Below are 16234 nucleotides of genomic sequence, written 5' to 3' on the forward strand. Positions count from 1 at the left end.
CCTTCTCCAATCTGAGCGCGAGTGGCGGAGGCTGCACAACTCTGATGCCTCGTGCGTGCGTCTCTTGCAGCAGGCCCGAGGGCGCTCCTGCCGCCAAGTGCGACGTCTGCCTCGCGACGTTGCCTTCGGAGCGAGCGGAGGGGAGAAGAAAAAAACATGTCTAGAATTACGGGATTAACTGTAATCCTGCGCTGAGGTTAAGCCGGATTGCGTCTGTACACCCTGCTTTGCGCGCTCTCGGTCGCTGTGATGCGTGTTTGTGCGTTAGGTAAGCGCGTGTTCGGTGGCCAGAAGGCTCGTTTTCAGATTAAAAGAGTTGTTTGCCGAGCGGTTTAGTCGAACGGCAACGAGGCCTGTGGGCAACAGATTCGTTCGGATGCCCCGCTGTATGAATCGCGCGCAGGGTACCGGGCGGGACGCTGGCTCTGGTTTGTATGGAGGACCGGCCCAAGCGCGATGCTCTAGGTTCATTAATTGGCTTTCGAGTGCATCGACGTAAGTGCGCGCGAACTCAAATGGAGCCTTCGCTTAACCGTGCGTTCCGCTGAGAAACTTCGGCGCTACGTTGTAAACCCACGCGATGATGTTTTAACGAGCGATATTATCCGATTTAATGAAACGATTATTTGCCCGTTGAATGCGATATAAAAGAACCGAACGAGGGTTTCGCGTTTTGTGCACGGAAAACAAAAAGTAACGTTGCTGCGTATAGTATCTACGTTATTTTCTGTGGCTGAAAAGATAGTACTGATTCAAGGCATGACATAAGGAATGTCCGGCAGCACGGGTGTTACGTATTTAGCTTTAATTAATGCTGATGTCCTTGCAATAGACCATAAGCAACTAACACACTTACTGGATGTATGGCATCCATTATACTATACGAGCCTCGCAATCAATCGTCTTATGAATGGATCTGCTCATATACACACAATTGCCTTCGAAACATCGAGCAGGAGGGCGCAAGCAAATCGCGGACAACAGGATCAAACTATAGTTTGGAAGGCGTACCAGACAAATATGTCATGAAGGGTTAAAATATATTGTCTCTTCCTCTATCAGTATTTTAAAGTTGCCGTGCTGTGTGGCTAGAATTTCACATTTGGTTAGTTTTCAAACAAGCCTTGTCATGTGAATAAAACATTCAGCGCTACTCCTGTGCTTTTTTCTTCCTCTCCCCGTTTCAGCCATTCATTTTGCACACTTCTATGAATACATGGAAAAAGAAAACACCAAGTGTTACTCTTTCTTGTGAGTCCTGACCTGCCTCGTATATGAATCTCTTTAAAGAGATATGTTAGCCCTCTTTTAGTTTCCCTGATTTTCCAACAAGAGTAGGACGATTTCTAAAAAGAGAGTTCCCATGACTCTTTTAAGAGAGTCACATACGGGGCTGGTCAGGACTAGCAAATAGTCCGGGAACTTTTTTGTATATAACAAAGTCTGTAACAAAAAACTGTATAACGAAGAAATGGATGCAGCGTTTCACGCTGATGAGGAGAATATATAGGTTTGGAACCGAAGGGCGTCATTAGAGAAGCGCATGTTTTCTTCTCGTTAATTTTGTCTTTTCTTGCAAATTGTCGAATGGATAATCAATTATTGTACGAAATAATGTTGATCTGCTGACAGAATTATTGAAATAATGGCCATAAGGCTTACAATTAACTATAGCTCGAAGCAACTGACCAGCGCTGGGACTTGTGCCTGCTGCCCAATAAAAAAATTGGCAGTAGCACTGTTTCACTCCCCCCCCCCCTCTCCATCGTTTGTTGATTGCATTTGCTTTGCGGCACACTTGAGATGTGCAAAACGTTCTCTTTAGTCGTCACCTGGTCTCAAAATTGGCTTTGCTGTTGAAAGCTAAAAGTTATCCTCGTGAAGGAAGTGAAGCCTGCCCCCCCCTCCCCCCCCCCAAAAAAAAAAATTCTTTTAACTTTGTCGGCACGTTTTACACCAGCTTTCTTTTGTGGTCAATGCATACTGCATGCTAAGAGCATATAGTATGCTTATATCATGCTAATATAATCAGTTTACACGGAGATTAAGCTTTTTTTCTATACTTTATCTCCCATTTTTTCTTTCTATAGCACATGCTCGTGCCCTATGTTTTCACACTAACTCTTCTCCGTAGTTTTTCCAACTCATGTTTTTTTTTATTTTCTATATCTATTATCACCTCTTCCCTTGTGTGGGGCTGCAAACTAAGCAACTGCTTCTTTAACCTTCCTTTTTCCTTCTCACTTTTATCTCTCTCTTACTTAGTTAGAGTGTAGTCAATGCGTTGCTTTCTTAACATAACGGCCGAGGCCGTACAGCTCATTTTAATTCGAGAGGCTTATGCCTAAATATGATTACTTTCATTCTTTCTCTCTCAACAACCTCGGCGAGTTGTGCCAGTGTCGCATCCTTTCTGCCTATCACGAGGCTGTGGGTTCAGTAGAAGGACACAGGGCTTCAGTGTGCAACACTCTCTCAAAAAATTTGCGCCAACTTGTGTATTGAACTACGTGTATTGTGTGAGTTCAGCAAAGTCACCAAAGTTGTCTTTTGTAAATAATAGAGAGACGACAGCGAATTTAGTAGCCGCTTCATGGTATGAAACGAAAGTATAAGGAGAACAACGGGAGAAGCATTAGTGAGACGTAACCGTTTGTGCTGATGTTGAACTGTTATTACCGATGTCAGAACACGTTAAAGAACGTCACATGGTGGACATTTTTGCAATGTTTCTTGCAATCTTGCTGTGGTTTCGGAACGCTAAAGCGCAGATAATATTATTGAACTGCTATTACCATTAGACGTGAAGAAATATACACGGTGAACGGAGAGACAAGACACAGAGAAAGATTGCACGCGCTGTATCTGAAGCAAATGAAGGGATGAAGATACCCACTGATTCGAAGCCAGCACGCTGCTAGTGATGGTAAAGTCCGGATACATGTTAAGCCTACTCACAGATTCGTTCTTATTGTATGCGATTGAACGCAAGCTATGCGAGCATGCTTTATCTTACAGCCGACCTCTACAGTAAAGCCGCCTCGTTCAAGTTTTTCGCAAGAGCAGTCGACAGTTCCACAGAACTTGGGACGCGACTCTTAGAGCCATGCACTCTTCAACCATCGCAATGGTGAGTAACGGTACTTCAAAGGATGGACAGCGGAGTAGACTTGAATATAAAGTAAGCGACACGCCAAGAGAGAGAAAGAGATAAACAAGAAAAAAAAAGCAGTGGCGCAGTTGCACCTGTCACGCCGTGTAACGAGCTTTTAACCCGATGAACGCACGGGGCGTTCTCCGTCTGGCACAAGGCACCAGTGGCCGTATCGTCGATTGTTTGGCTTTGTTTAGGCAAACGCCGGCGGTCTCGACAATCCCGATCACCGACGAGGGAAGCGGCGGCAGGCAGTTAGACGTCCCGGCCGTAGGGCTGGAGTGGGCGGGTCGTGTGCGTAGACTATAACGGTTCTGAATGAGCAGAGCTGGATGCATCCCGCGCACGACACGTGGCTACGAGATGGATGGCGGTGGCACGCGGCCGCCTTATGCACGCGCGCACTGACGCCGCGCGAGAATCTCGTGCATACGCCGCCGAGCTCGCCAATCTCGACCACCCTCAGCGTCGCCCGCGGTGATCGCCACATGAGGGGAAATCGCTGTGCTGCCATTACGGCCCCATTACATTTGCTTCGTCCCCTTCTCCCTCCGCTTGTACGTACCGCGGCCCTTCATGCTAACGCCACGCGCCCCATCAAAGAGACGCGCGCCGCAACCGTGTCGAGGAAGAAAGAAACTGAGAAAGGGGCGGCACAGCGAACCTCGCAGCACCGCTTTTTTTTTTTTTACGTTCTCGACTTAGTCACCTGTCTCGTATGCCCTCTCTCGAGTACCGGAATTTGATTCCTTTATTTCTTTATCGCCTTTTTTTTCTTTCCTCCGTGCTTATTGCTTTATTTCTCTCGTTTGTTTGCCCCCTCAGTCAAACTATCGCTTCCCCTGTCGGTTTTTGCGCGAAGGCTTAATCTATTTGCGAGCCCGCCGGCGCACTTTGTGTATACACACGCACGCACGTGGGGATGGGCCGGTACACGGCAGTCGCTCACCCTCGCTGCCCCGTCAGAGGAAAAGAAGCTTTTTGATCTTCTTCCTTCGTTTCCGACGGTATTACTATTAGTGGGCATGCTCCTAGGGCCGACCTAAACGAATTACTCTAATCCCCGCGAGCCTTGGCCACCGATCGTGGGCTGAGCGCGGGGCACGGTGCACTTTTTGCCCGCATTTCTCTATCGAAAGTTTGTTAGGCAGTGTGGCGTCGGGCCAGCTACCGCTGCTGCCGAACCCAATACATAGCTGGTGGCTGTGGGTTATTCCGCGTTTGAACAGAGACTGCGTGACGCGTTGTGCTATCGAGGACGCCTCGCCGATGTTCAGGGTCAGTATTCTGGGGAGATCACCTCCAAGAATGCTAATAGTCTGGAAATACTGTAACTTTCCCGAGTGTGACATTAAGGTTTGGCTTCAGCTGGTGCGGAAGGAAAGCTTAGGAGGAAAAACAAACTGTAGTGTTTATTAAACGAGCGATTGATTACCTGTTAGTCTACGATGTTTAGTGATAGACGTTTGTATTGCTCTTTGTTAATTTTAACCGTACTGTAACAGAACACAAAGCTGAACAAAATGCTGTGTGATTGACACGGCATGACAAGAACTTTGTTCAGGTGTCGAAAAGATCACACCCAAGGCTGACCCTGGATTGAGCATTGCACAAGCCGTAACATTGTCTCTACGTGGTCAGACGAGTACCTGTCACCGAGCAAAGATCTCAATCGTTTTATAGCGCCATGAAGAATTTTAGCCAATTTCACGAATGCTCCCATTGTAGAATCACGTGGTGTATCGCGGAAGGGCTTGCGTAACCTAAAGTAATCGCTCCAGAACGGCGTTCCTGTAGAAGATAGCTATTTCGCGCATTGTCCGATTCAGTCATATTGTCAGTTCTGTGTGAATCACCTGGTACTCTGAATGCTCATTCTGGTTGGCAAATAACGCTAACGGGGGGGAAAACACCAGTTGGAAATATGTCTCCCAGTCCGTAGTAGCACTCATTATGTCGCAAAGTGATTCAATAGAGTTTTTTTAGTCCAATTAAGATCATTTTAAACGCAAGATATCCAACTTAAAATGCAATACAAAGGTAGCCAGGAGTTATACACAGACCAAACGACATAAACCTTTTCATGTATGTCTGTGAGCGCGCGCGCACGCGCGTGCGTGTGTGTGCGTGCGTGTGTGTGCGTGCGTGTGTGTGTAGGTGTGTGTGTGTAGGCGTGTGTGTGTGTGTGTGTGTGTGTGTGTGTGTGTGTGTGCGCGCTTGCGCGTAAACATTTCAGGGAGGGGGAGGTTTCAACCCTGAATATCCACCCCATTTGGCCACACAAATGGTTCGCGTGGTTCTGTTAGAACGTATTCATAAGGTCTGAAGCATAAAATACAATCATGTGACGTAATATCCAAAAACTGTGTGTATACTTCAAGAAATAAACAAATGGTAGCCCCCACATCAAGTGCGGGGACCATAAGAACTTGGTGTGGTGATGGCACACAGCACTGGTTTATGCGCCTGTATTTTTATGCACATATAAGTAACCAATATATACATACAAATAATATCTGGGCTCCACTTCCGCCCAGAATGTCGCATGCAGTAGCAGGAAGGAGCAAGAAACTGACGCATGACAACAACACAATGTGCTCACAGGTTTCGAAACACATTTAATGAGCTTCACAGTGGTGTTCGCGTCCCCACCCCGAAATATTTACAGACCACTTAAAAAGATACAAGCTTGACAACCCATAGCGCAAATAAATTAAACATCATATAGTGGTTTTGGGACGTTAAACCCCACATATCAATCAATCAATCAATAAATTAAACAACAGAACAGAGACATTTATGAACAGTTCTTGGACGCATGGTCCTCTGAAAAGACAAGTATGGCTGGCTGGCTTTTTTTCTTAGATAGACGTGCTCTTCGCGCTGCTTTGCTTTACAAACGCGCTCGTAAAACAATGCTTGGCTGTCAGAAGATGATCGCAAGATAAGCACTGACTCAACGGCAAACGTACATTTCAGGGTCGAAACAATTAAGTGTTCTGTCCGCACATTCCAAAACCTATGTGGACGTTTATTTTACCCCCGTGGAGTGGTTGTTTTTAGATACCATAAACCACGACTAAAGCTGCGAATAAACTACAAGTATTTATCAAATGATGAGGAACCTTTACCACGCCCCCACGCAGTGGTCAGACGGAAAAAAATACAGAATCCAGCACAGTAATAGCGCCTGCGAAGGAAACTCTTAATCACAAGTACATTTCTCTCATCAAACGTGTTGCGGTGAAGACACAGCGATACTCTCATGGCGACCCCTCCAACGCATCACAAAGCTCTAAATTTTTTGATCAATGAACACCGTCGTACGTTGTCTCTCCAGTCGTTTGACTTAAGGATGCCATTATTTCTCATGCCTGCTGGATTCTATACTTGTTAGTTGACTATCGGGTACTGTCATCTGACGATATTTCATCCACTTAAAAAAAACCATGCTCATTCCATGCTCGCTTGTTACTCTTGAAGTTTTGGCCGTCGCTTATTCACGTCTCGTACGTCAGAGTGATTTGTGATTGGACGGTTCATTTTTACTGAATATCTAGCTGTCCGGATTTGCCTGTATGTATCCGCGAGTCAACTCGCGGTGACGAAGTGCTACGAGACCAGTGACGAAGTGCTGCTTCGTGTGTCTTGCGGATTCCAATTCATTAACGGGTGCTAACAAAGGTACTATAATTGACGTCGCTACTACTTTCGGGGGTCTTCCAAAAACTGGATGATTATTTCAATAAAGTTTATCTCTCTCTATCTCTGTTAAGTAATGTTGGTGAATGTCTCAATGCAGAGCTGACTGGTGTGTCCGTTTGTCGCGAATTAAAAGACAAAGCTAAGCGACAACCTACGGAAGCCTAACTTTACGGGTAAGAAGCTTTGCGAATTGCGGATGTGAAGCTGAATTGGAACGTTTCATTCAGTTGGTACCGATGCGACCGCAATACTTGTCCATTCTACGCGGTGGCTCTTCTACAAACTTATTTACGCTCGGAAAGCAGTGATAATAATAATGATTGCTAGTGTTTCACGGTCCAAAGCCCCCACTTATTATGAGAGACGCTGTAAATAAGGGTTTCGGGAATTTCGATTACACGGTTTACTTTTACGGGGCGCCTAAACTTAAGCGCATGGACCTCTAGCATATTTCCTCCATCTAAATGCGGCTGCCTCGGCCGCTGATGACGATAGCCCTAACCTTATCACACGATCACTTTCAATGGTTTGTGAAGGTTAGCACTGTTTAACACGTATATACGTTCGATAATTAACACTGTAAGCAGAGAACATTGCTACGAGGTTGCGTTACTTTTTCAAAATGTTCAGTCATGGGGAATTTTCCTCAGTATTGACTACTGTATACACTTTAGAGCTGCTCGAGACTAGAAAGATGCTGAGAGAGGAAAAACTCGGGTGGGGGGGGGGGGGTATTCATGCCACAATAATCCTCGTTGTCTATTTGCTGCTGGGATGAGGCCACGGTATACTTGTCCAGCATTTTATCATTTGCAGTTGTGTAAGTTGGTATACATCATACGGGGTAATATACATGAAACAGGGAGTTTAGAACATGTAGCCAAATTATTCCGTTCGTTTTATAAACATTAGTACGATTTCTTTCTTGACATTAGCTGCGCTTGATGCCTGCCACGGTGGATTGGAGAGCTCTGCTGCTTAGACGAACGTCGCGGGTTCGATTCTCGCCGCGGTGGTCGCGTTTCGGTGAAGGTGCATGGAGTGGTTGAGGCCCAAGTGCTGTGCAATGTCAGCGCACGTTAACAAACACCACAGGGTCGAAATTTCTGGAGCCCTCCGCTACGGCGTCTCTCATAATCATATCGTGGTTGTTGGATGTCAAACTGCAGATAGTATTGCCACCTTGTGTTCTGAGCCAGTGAACAGTGAGCCTGTTCTGTGTCATTCCACATGTTATGAGCGGCAACGAAGTCATAGTTGACTAGCCAATCCTCCACATCCTCGTGGACAGCACCCCGAAAGGGATTCGGCGTTCGTGGTTTGAACAGCACATAGTGCATTGGCGTTGCGCCTTCCATACCGGCTGGGTTGGAGCCGCTTGGGACGGCGCAGCCTGGGATAGTTGGGGCCGTCATCCTCTCTGAGAGAAGTCCGAACTCGGGGTCCAGTCTACGGATCCTTCGGCTAGCACGGTGAACAGGCGTAACCACCGGTATGGGGCTGGAGCTTCTTGTACTGGGAGGGTTTCGGTGCATAGGGTACCCAGCACCTCCACCAGTTGTCACGCGCTAGGAGCTCGAAGAAACGTACAAGGAGACGCGACTGCCAAAATCTGAGACACAAAGAAGGACGTCTCCGCTGGCACGGGTTGCTCGTCTTCTTCGTTCACTGGCACAGAACTGGCTCACTGTTCACTGGCACAGAACACCAGGTGGCAATATATTATAGCTGCGCTTAAGAACCGCTGCACCTGCTGACAGTAATTGTGGTTACGCCTGCAATATTATTAAAGCATTCAGCAAAGACCTGCATAGGAATGGCTTCGAGATCAACTGGAGCTTTAGCTACATAATCTCGTATTCCACGGTGTAAGCCTACGCATCATGACTTATAGTTACTGTGAGCTGCTTTAAGGTCAAAGTGGTTTTGTTATTCCGCTCCGCCTTCACCATACAGACACGTACGCTCGAATAATTTCAAATCCTACAGCTACAACGTCGCTGATATGTGTTCTGATATGTGTTCTGGTTTTATCTGACGACTTCGTGCATGAAGCAGCGCCCGTTCGCCGCCAGGAATTCTTACACACCACTCTCACTACGCGCGCGCCACTGACCCTGGTAAACAGTTCAACTGCACTATGCTAACCACTCCATTGTCGTGAAGCGAAAAAAATTAAAGAGCAAAGCCGTACCCTACTGAACAATTTCCGCGAAAGATATCGGGTGTTAAAATGGTGTTTAAGATTATAAGGATAAGATGGTATGACCGCCGATGTTCGGAACCTATTCTGAAAACCATATTATATAATTTTTATAAGAAAGCTTTAATAGTATCTGCATGTCCGAGCTTTACCAGTGGGAGAACGATAAATAAAAAGGGGGCGTAACCATGGTTTGTTCGTGGTACTGTTTGTTTTTCTTTTTGCTCCTCTTTGCGTGCGTCTGAAGTGCTCTGCAACTCTTAACGCATAACGGAACGTATTCTAGTTCACTATAATATAAGCCAATATGACCCTAAACAATACGCATGTTTGGTCAAATATATCAAGCCAAGACAACGTACTCATAATTCGAAAGCACCCGCAGATAGCACATTCATTTATACTCTCAAAAGCGAAGAAACATTGTGATGATCACAAACCTTATGTCTAACTTTCATGTGAGACTTTTATTTTCAGACGCGTATTTCTTCTGGTGACAGTAACGAGCACCCAGGAACTATACGAGTAACTGCAGGCCCCTCTAAAATTTTCGAAACAATGGCAAATGACTAGTTCTGATAGGCTTGGCGTGTTCCGCTAGGCACTAAGTCAGAAATGCTTAGAAAATCAACCCCCGTAATGTCTACTCAGCAACGTCAAGATGAGATTGAGTGCCTCGTATGTTCCTAAGTCCTTAGCCGAATACATCTTAAGTCCTTCGCCGAATACAGATAGGTTTAATGACTGTCGGCATATCACGGAACAATGGTGTTTGATTCGTTGCCGGAAGAGCACGGCAGTCGTGACGCCGAATTAAGTATAGGCCTATTACATGTTTGTAAACAGGGGTAGGCGCCGGTGACATACTGAAGCGCTTGTAGCGACGTCACGGCGCGTAGGCTCCGGCCAGCCCAAAGCTTGCCACCGCCGTCTGCAAACACGTGACAACTATGCACGTTGATGACCTCAGCATGTCGGCGACCTACCTATGTTTACAAACGCAGAATAGACCTATAGGTTAATGTCCCACGCATGACATCACGTTCACGTAAGGAGATACGTTCACTCTCTTGTAGACGGTGTTGGTATGCGCTGCATCTTCCTACCAATACCGCTTCCGTTAATCCCACCGGCTCCACAAGGCCGAAAACGATACCACTCCCACTTTAACAAATTAAAACGTAGCGCGTACAAACACACAATCGCAACACTGAACTTTCGCGTGAAATGGGACGACAGGCAGGGAACCCAAGTCGGGCCAGGGTGACATCAGAGGCGACACGTAAAGGACAGAGTCAGTCACTCACGACAGCACACTGTCGGCTCTGCGAACGACAGCTTGAAAGCACATTCTTCGTGCCAGCACGCTCCGCGTGGAAGGAGAAGCGTGGTGTATTCACGGCTCGGTACACGCTTTGGCCGATAGGATGGGAGAGATCTCCGGACTCAGCTGGATCGACTAGAAAGTGCGCACGCGTTGGCGCCGTATGATCGCTGTTGCACCAGCCTAGAAGTTCCATGTCACCGTCATGAGCACAAGCCGCAGTCAATCAGTCCTCTGCTTTGAAGTCTCGTAGTTGCCGGCGTTGCGTGTTTGCTCTTTTGTTCGGCTGTCGCTCACCGCGGCACAACTGGAGATGGCTGCCGCAGAACACAGATTTCGTGTCGTAATCCGTTCGAATCTTCCCATTTCGACTGGGATCCAGTGAGCTGAGCTTTCTTAATACCGCAATTCACTACGTGGCCCACGTTTTATATTTCAGATAAAATTGCTTTTCCACAACGAGAACAGAAGATCTAGATGAGCTGATAACAAAACTCATTTGCTTTGTGGAAAAAGAATGGTGGCATCCCCTAGAATTTAAGCAATATTATTTGGTAAACAAATACATTCATTGTCATAGTATCTGGAAGATGCCGTGGCGCTCCACCATCATATGTAAACTTTTGCACGTTCGCGCAAAGACGTAATCTCCATAAATACGGGATGCATTATAAAAGAGACTGAATGTTATTCGCGTTCATCACGAGAGTTGCCAACAAGAGCCTGCATGAGAACCAAAAGATTTGACGGGGATGAAAGAAACTAAAGCGGTAAGTCTTGTCACTGAGTCATGAGTTACGGCGTGGCCACACTTCAGCACTCCCTTTCGTATTTATACCCCGTGTTTAGAACGAGCTTACAAGCTTCGTCCTGGCATTCTGCTGGCAGTTTCCCTGCTGACAAGCTACCGCCTGTCCACCGAAGCAGGCCATCTCCAGCGCGGGCGTGCAACGCAAAGCGGCTGGCGGTGCGGCCGGGTCATCGTCACACCACTGCAGGTCCGTGGCGAGCCTCGCGGCCGCCTCGTACCGGAGCCGCTAGTGCTGCACCGCCGAGTACTTCATCCGCTTCTGCTTCTGGCGCTGGTTGCAGAACCAGACGCGCACCACGTTCTTCTTCAGGTCCAGCTTCTCAGCGATGGCGGCGATCTTCTCTCCCGACGGCCGCGGTTGCACGGCGAAGTAGGCCTCGAGCGAGCGCTTCTCGGGCGCCGCGATCGAGGTGCGCTTGCGCTTCTTTTCGCCCGCCGGCAGCACGCCCGGCAGGTCCGGGTCGGTGCGCTTGTTCTTGGCCTGCGCCTCGGCCGCCTCGAGCCAGGCGCCCAGGATGGGCTTGAGCGCCACCATGTTGTTGTGGGACAGCGTGAGCGACTCGAATCGGCAGATGGTGCTCTGCGAGAGCGAGCCCACGCCGGGCAGCTTGAGGTTTGCGAGGGCGCGGCCCACGTCGGCCTGCGTGACGCCCAGCTTGATGCGCCGCTGCTTGAAGCGCTCGGCGAACGCCTCCAGCTCGCGCGGGTCCGAGTCGGCGTCGTGCACGGCCGAGCCGGGGAACCCGCCGGCGTGCATGCCGTACAGGGGCGGCAGCTGGTGGCCCACGGCGTCCGTGGACGGAGGGCCCTGCATGGCGCCCAGCGGGCCAGGCAGCGACGACGGGCACAGCGGGTCGAGAAGATCCATACCTGCGTGCCGTTGAAGCATTGTAAAACAAAAACAATCCACGCGTGTATGTAATATACACTTGGATCGAAAATATTCAAGCTTGTACTCATAAAGCGAACTTACACTAAGATTGTTCGGAACAAATATGTTCAGTCAGACGTGATTCTCGGCGTATCAGTAGCGAAACTGGCCACCCAGTGGGAAGCAACATTTAACAACAAAGTAGTTTGTGAACTAAGTTCCTGTACTGGCTTGTGAAGGGTTGTTTACTTGCAGCAGCTGCATGCGTCCGCACCCTCTACTGACTTACAGTAGCAACGAGAGAAGCGTGTTGTTTAACTCTGCTGACCTGGCGATAAGTCAGTGTCATGCTTCCAAACTTTAATTGAAGAGATAACTTTACTAACTTATTGCTGCCGTCATTCCTCTTGATTTATATGTAGCATAACTCCTTAAACTTTACGGGAAAGAGTATATTTCTTTCCTAGTATCCCGTGACACGTACGTCACGGCTAACACTTGAAGTTAGTGTTGAACTGTATCCGATTTTAAAGCACCGATTGACTCCTTTTAACTGCACAAGAAGTCCTTACATGGATCACGTCGCTACACTGCACTCCACCAAACATCGTACTTTTATTCCGTTGAGAGATCCAATTTATCTGACGAGTTGCTCGCCTAGCTCTTTATTTGATTTAAGTTGATTAACGTGAAATTCGCGTGTGACCTCTTCGAAACAAGCAACGATAGTGACGCTTTTTTTTTAAACAGCAGAGCTGTATAAACTAAGCGTTAGTTCGTTTGCCGTGGACAAAAAACTTCGCGGATCGATTACATCGCCTCGTGTTGCCTAGCAACCCCTAGCGCATCTGTGCATACCTTCGCACTTGCTTCACTAGCCTAGCTATGGCACCACCCAGCCATGCCGAGCTTCTCTTGTACCAAAGATGAGCACTACTGGATACCAACCATCAATGCAGCACTCGTCTCTAATGCGGGGGCACTTGCCGAGGGTGAATGCTAGCTTAGAGTGGTTGAGTGGAAGTTGGCGAGCATGGGCATCCCATCACAACACTGAGCAACAATTAACCAAAACTTAATAATGTCTAAGAAAACTTGGCAATGGATAGAAAAAAATATTATGTTAGCAAAAACATTATGCCTAGAAAAACATAGCAAAATCTTGACGTCTAGCGAAACTATACCAACCTCGAAAAACTTAGCAAAAACTGAGCAAAACCTCGAAAGGTCAGGTCCAGTTAGGTGCTGACCAACTCGCTGTGTCTCTAGCCTATCCTTGCGTTACTTGTGCAAGCTAAGCCCAGTTTTTTCTCGCCTTTTTGTAAAGAAATTAGCATAGTTGGTCTTCGCGACTTGGCTAGGCTTCTACCCTCTAACGTCTCTTTCCCACTCTTTGCTATACTATACTCTACATGGCTAGTCTTGCTCTATTTCTAACACGACAGCACTGAAGTGCTCGTTTCGCAGAAATTCCAGCGTTGGCGTCGATATTATTGTCGGTGTGGACGTCGTTAGTTTTGAGCGAAAAATCATCATCTTGTCCTTTACCGGAAATTCGAGAAAGATGCAAATAAGATAAATGATAAAAATTTCCGGCTTCGAGTGAACATCGAACCCAGGCCATTTGCGTGGCAAGCAGGCGTTCTACAACAAAGCCACGCGTCTCCTTGCACAGTGAAAATAACTTCCTCTGGTTGAAAATGCAGTGAAAACATCTTTCGTGCTTTAAAAACATAGATGTTCTGTATGCAGGCTTAACAATAAAACATGTAATATTGCAGTAATATTGCGTTTTACAAGCTATTGGGTGTCAGAACATGTGATTATCTTAGCTTCGGAGTTTAAAGCCAGCCACTCCTTACCAAAGGCACACGCGTGCAAAGCAAGTCCGAAAACATTTCACGCGCATAAATGCTCGTGCTTCAAAGCATGTTGCCCATTATAAAGAATGCAACCATAGGGGAAAGCTCCACTCATACAAATCACTTTCCAATTTATCGATTACTCCGAAATAATCCCAAACTTAAAGTTCTTGAGTAACCTCATACATTCAAAAGAATGTCGTAAGTGGTTGAAGTTACAATCGAGGGGGCTATCGCGTTCAGCTCTTAAAGGCGAAACTTAAGGATCCCACCATTTTTTTCTGTTTTTTTTAACAGCGGAACTGTTCTTATTCGAGATTTTCATGTTCGGGTACCATCACAGACCATAAATAGGTATCTACCACAGAAAGTGCGTGAATCATAAAGCGATTATGTGCCATTTCTCCCACTTCAATCATCTGATTCATTCACCTACTTCACTCTCACTTCACTCCCACTTCACTCCCACTTCACATCCTCTTCATGCCATTTCACTCCCATTTCATCTCACTTCATCTCACTTCATTTCCACTTCATTCCAGTTCATTACACCTCGCTGCATTCAAATATCATTTCATTCAATTAGCTAAATAATTAGTGAAGCGAACGCTTCTTTGTAAGCTGCCAGCTTCGCTGTTTTGTCAGTGTCCATTGTGTGGACACTGATGAAACATCTGTGTGCTTTCTATCGTTTCCTCGCTTTCTTATCTTTATTTATATCTTTTTCTTCTGCTCTCTAGCTGTTCTTTCACGTTCTTTTCTATTTCTATCGTCATTTCTATCTTTTTCTTTCTCTACAGTTGTTCTATTTTATTACTTTCTATCCTTCTCACCCTCACATCTTTCCTCACCTTCCCTCCGATCTCCTACTACCTTGCTGTACTTTACTATTCTACTATACGCTGTCATGCCGAGATAGCCGAGTGGTTACGACGATGGCTTTAAATTTTCCAACGTCGGTTGGAAAATTTAATTTGATCAAATTTATCTGTTTCTCTATGCTTTTCTTTGTCTCTTTTTCTCTTCTACCAGAGTTATTGTTTACTCTTTTTTTCTTCCATCAGAGTTACTGAATCCCACGCCGAGCACATCGGTGCACGTGTTCTGGGAGCGAAGCAGACGACGAAGAGGAGGAAGGCGATGAAGAAGAGAACAGAGAGAGCGCATGCCCATTCGTTCGTGATGATGATAATCTTGCATATACGAGCAAGGAAAGCCTCGAGTACAACAGCTCTCCTTTAAACACAGTTTACCATCATATCAAAGGAACACACGGGATTATGAAAATGACTAGCGAGGCGGTGTCTCTTACCGTCCATTGTGGAAGGGTGGTGTCCCATCTGGTGATGGGGCGGACCCGGTCGCGACGTGGGAGGTGCGCCGGGTGCCCCTGGTCCTCCGGGAGGCCCCATCGCGTGGTACATCATGTCATGCCGGATGGGAAGCCCAGCCGCGGCACCCGTTGGAGGAGAATGCTTGCTGATGTCCACCAGCGCCTCGGCACGGCCCATCAGGCCGGCTTCTTCGAGGCCGGGAAAGAAGTTGCCCTGTCATAGATTTTTGAACGCTCAGAATGTTTCATCTGTGTTTCTAGATTAATATGGTATAACGTGCAGGTTGATCCATCGACGGCATTGGGTGTATCCATAGTATTTAATATTGTGGCTTATATATAGCATCAGTGGAGGTTCAAATGTTTCAGCAAAAGCTAATATTTCCAGGTTGATGCTTCCTATGGGGACTTAGTGGCCATAGCATCGAGCTGCTCAAAACATGGTCGCCTTTCAATTCCAGGCCACCGCAGCCGCATTCTAATGGACGTGAAACGCAAGACCACCAGTGACTTCAATTTCTGTACACGTTAAGGAATCCCCGCGGGGCACTGCCTGATAGCCGTCCCTGATTACCGCACCTGATAATCGCGCTTGATGATCAGTGCAAGATAACTATATTGGGGCCTTGGTATGCCAACTCTATAATTTAGTTTTACATCGGCATGTAAAACCACCTCAACATTCTGACGTTCTCAGCGGTTGCTAAACGTGCAGAGAGAAGCAGAGAAATTGATGCGATAATTGAATTCATCCGTAAACCTAATATATATGGTAGTGTGATAAAACATATTTTGATTGAAACAAGTGCGTCAAGAATGAGCTTAATTGGCGAAGTACTTGATGCAAGTGCCCGTATTCATTGGCGTTAGCTTCACAAGTTATATGAGCCCGTGAAAGACACGTACACTTACATATCCACCTAATGGCAGATAGGATAAGGTCATGTAGAAAGAGAAAAAAAAAACATTCT

The 16234-nt window shown here is 46.8% G+C and overlaps 1 protein-coding gene across 1 annotated transcript in view; it reads right to left on the reverse strand.

The window, feature by feature from the left end:
- Positions 1 to 5752: 5752 nt before the first annotated feature.
- The window catches only part of LOC119169503 (abnormal chemosensory protein 6), a 49035-nt gene continuing 38553 nt past the window's right edge, over positions 5753 to 16234 (reverse strand). The window contains exons 4-5 of the mRNA XM_075877966.1: positions 15243 to 15477; positions 5753 to 12067 (exon numbers count right to left, since the gene is read on the reverse strand). Of these exons, the coding sequence (XP_075734081.1) occupies positions 11424 to 12067; positions 15243 to 15477 (879 nt within the window). The 3' untranslated portion in view covers positions 5753 to 11423. The remainder of the gene's footprint in view (positions 12068 to 15242; positions 15478 to 16234) is intronic.

The sequence above is a fragment of the Rhipicephalus microplus genome, chromosome 2, assembly GCF_043290135.1.
Source record: "Rhipicephalus microplus isolate Deutch F79 chromosome 2, USDA_Rmic, whole genome shotgun sequence".
Lineage (NCBI taxonomy): Eukaryota > Metazoa > Arthropoda > Arachnida > Ixodida > Ixodidae > Rhipicephalus > Rhipicephalus microplus.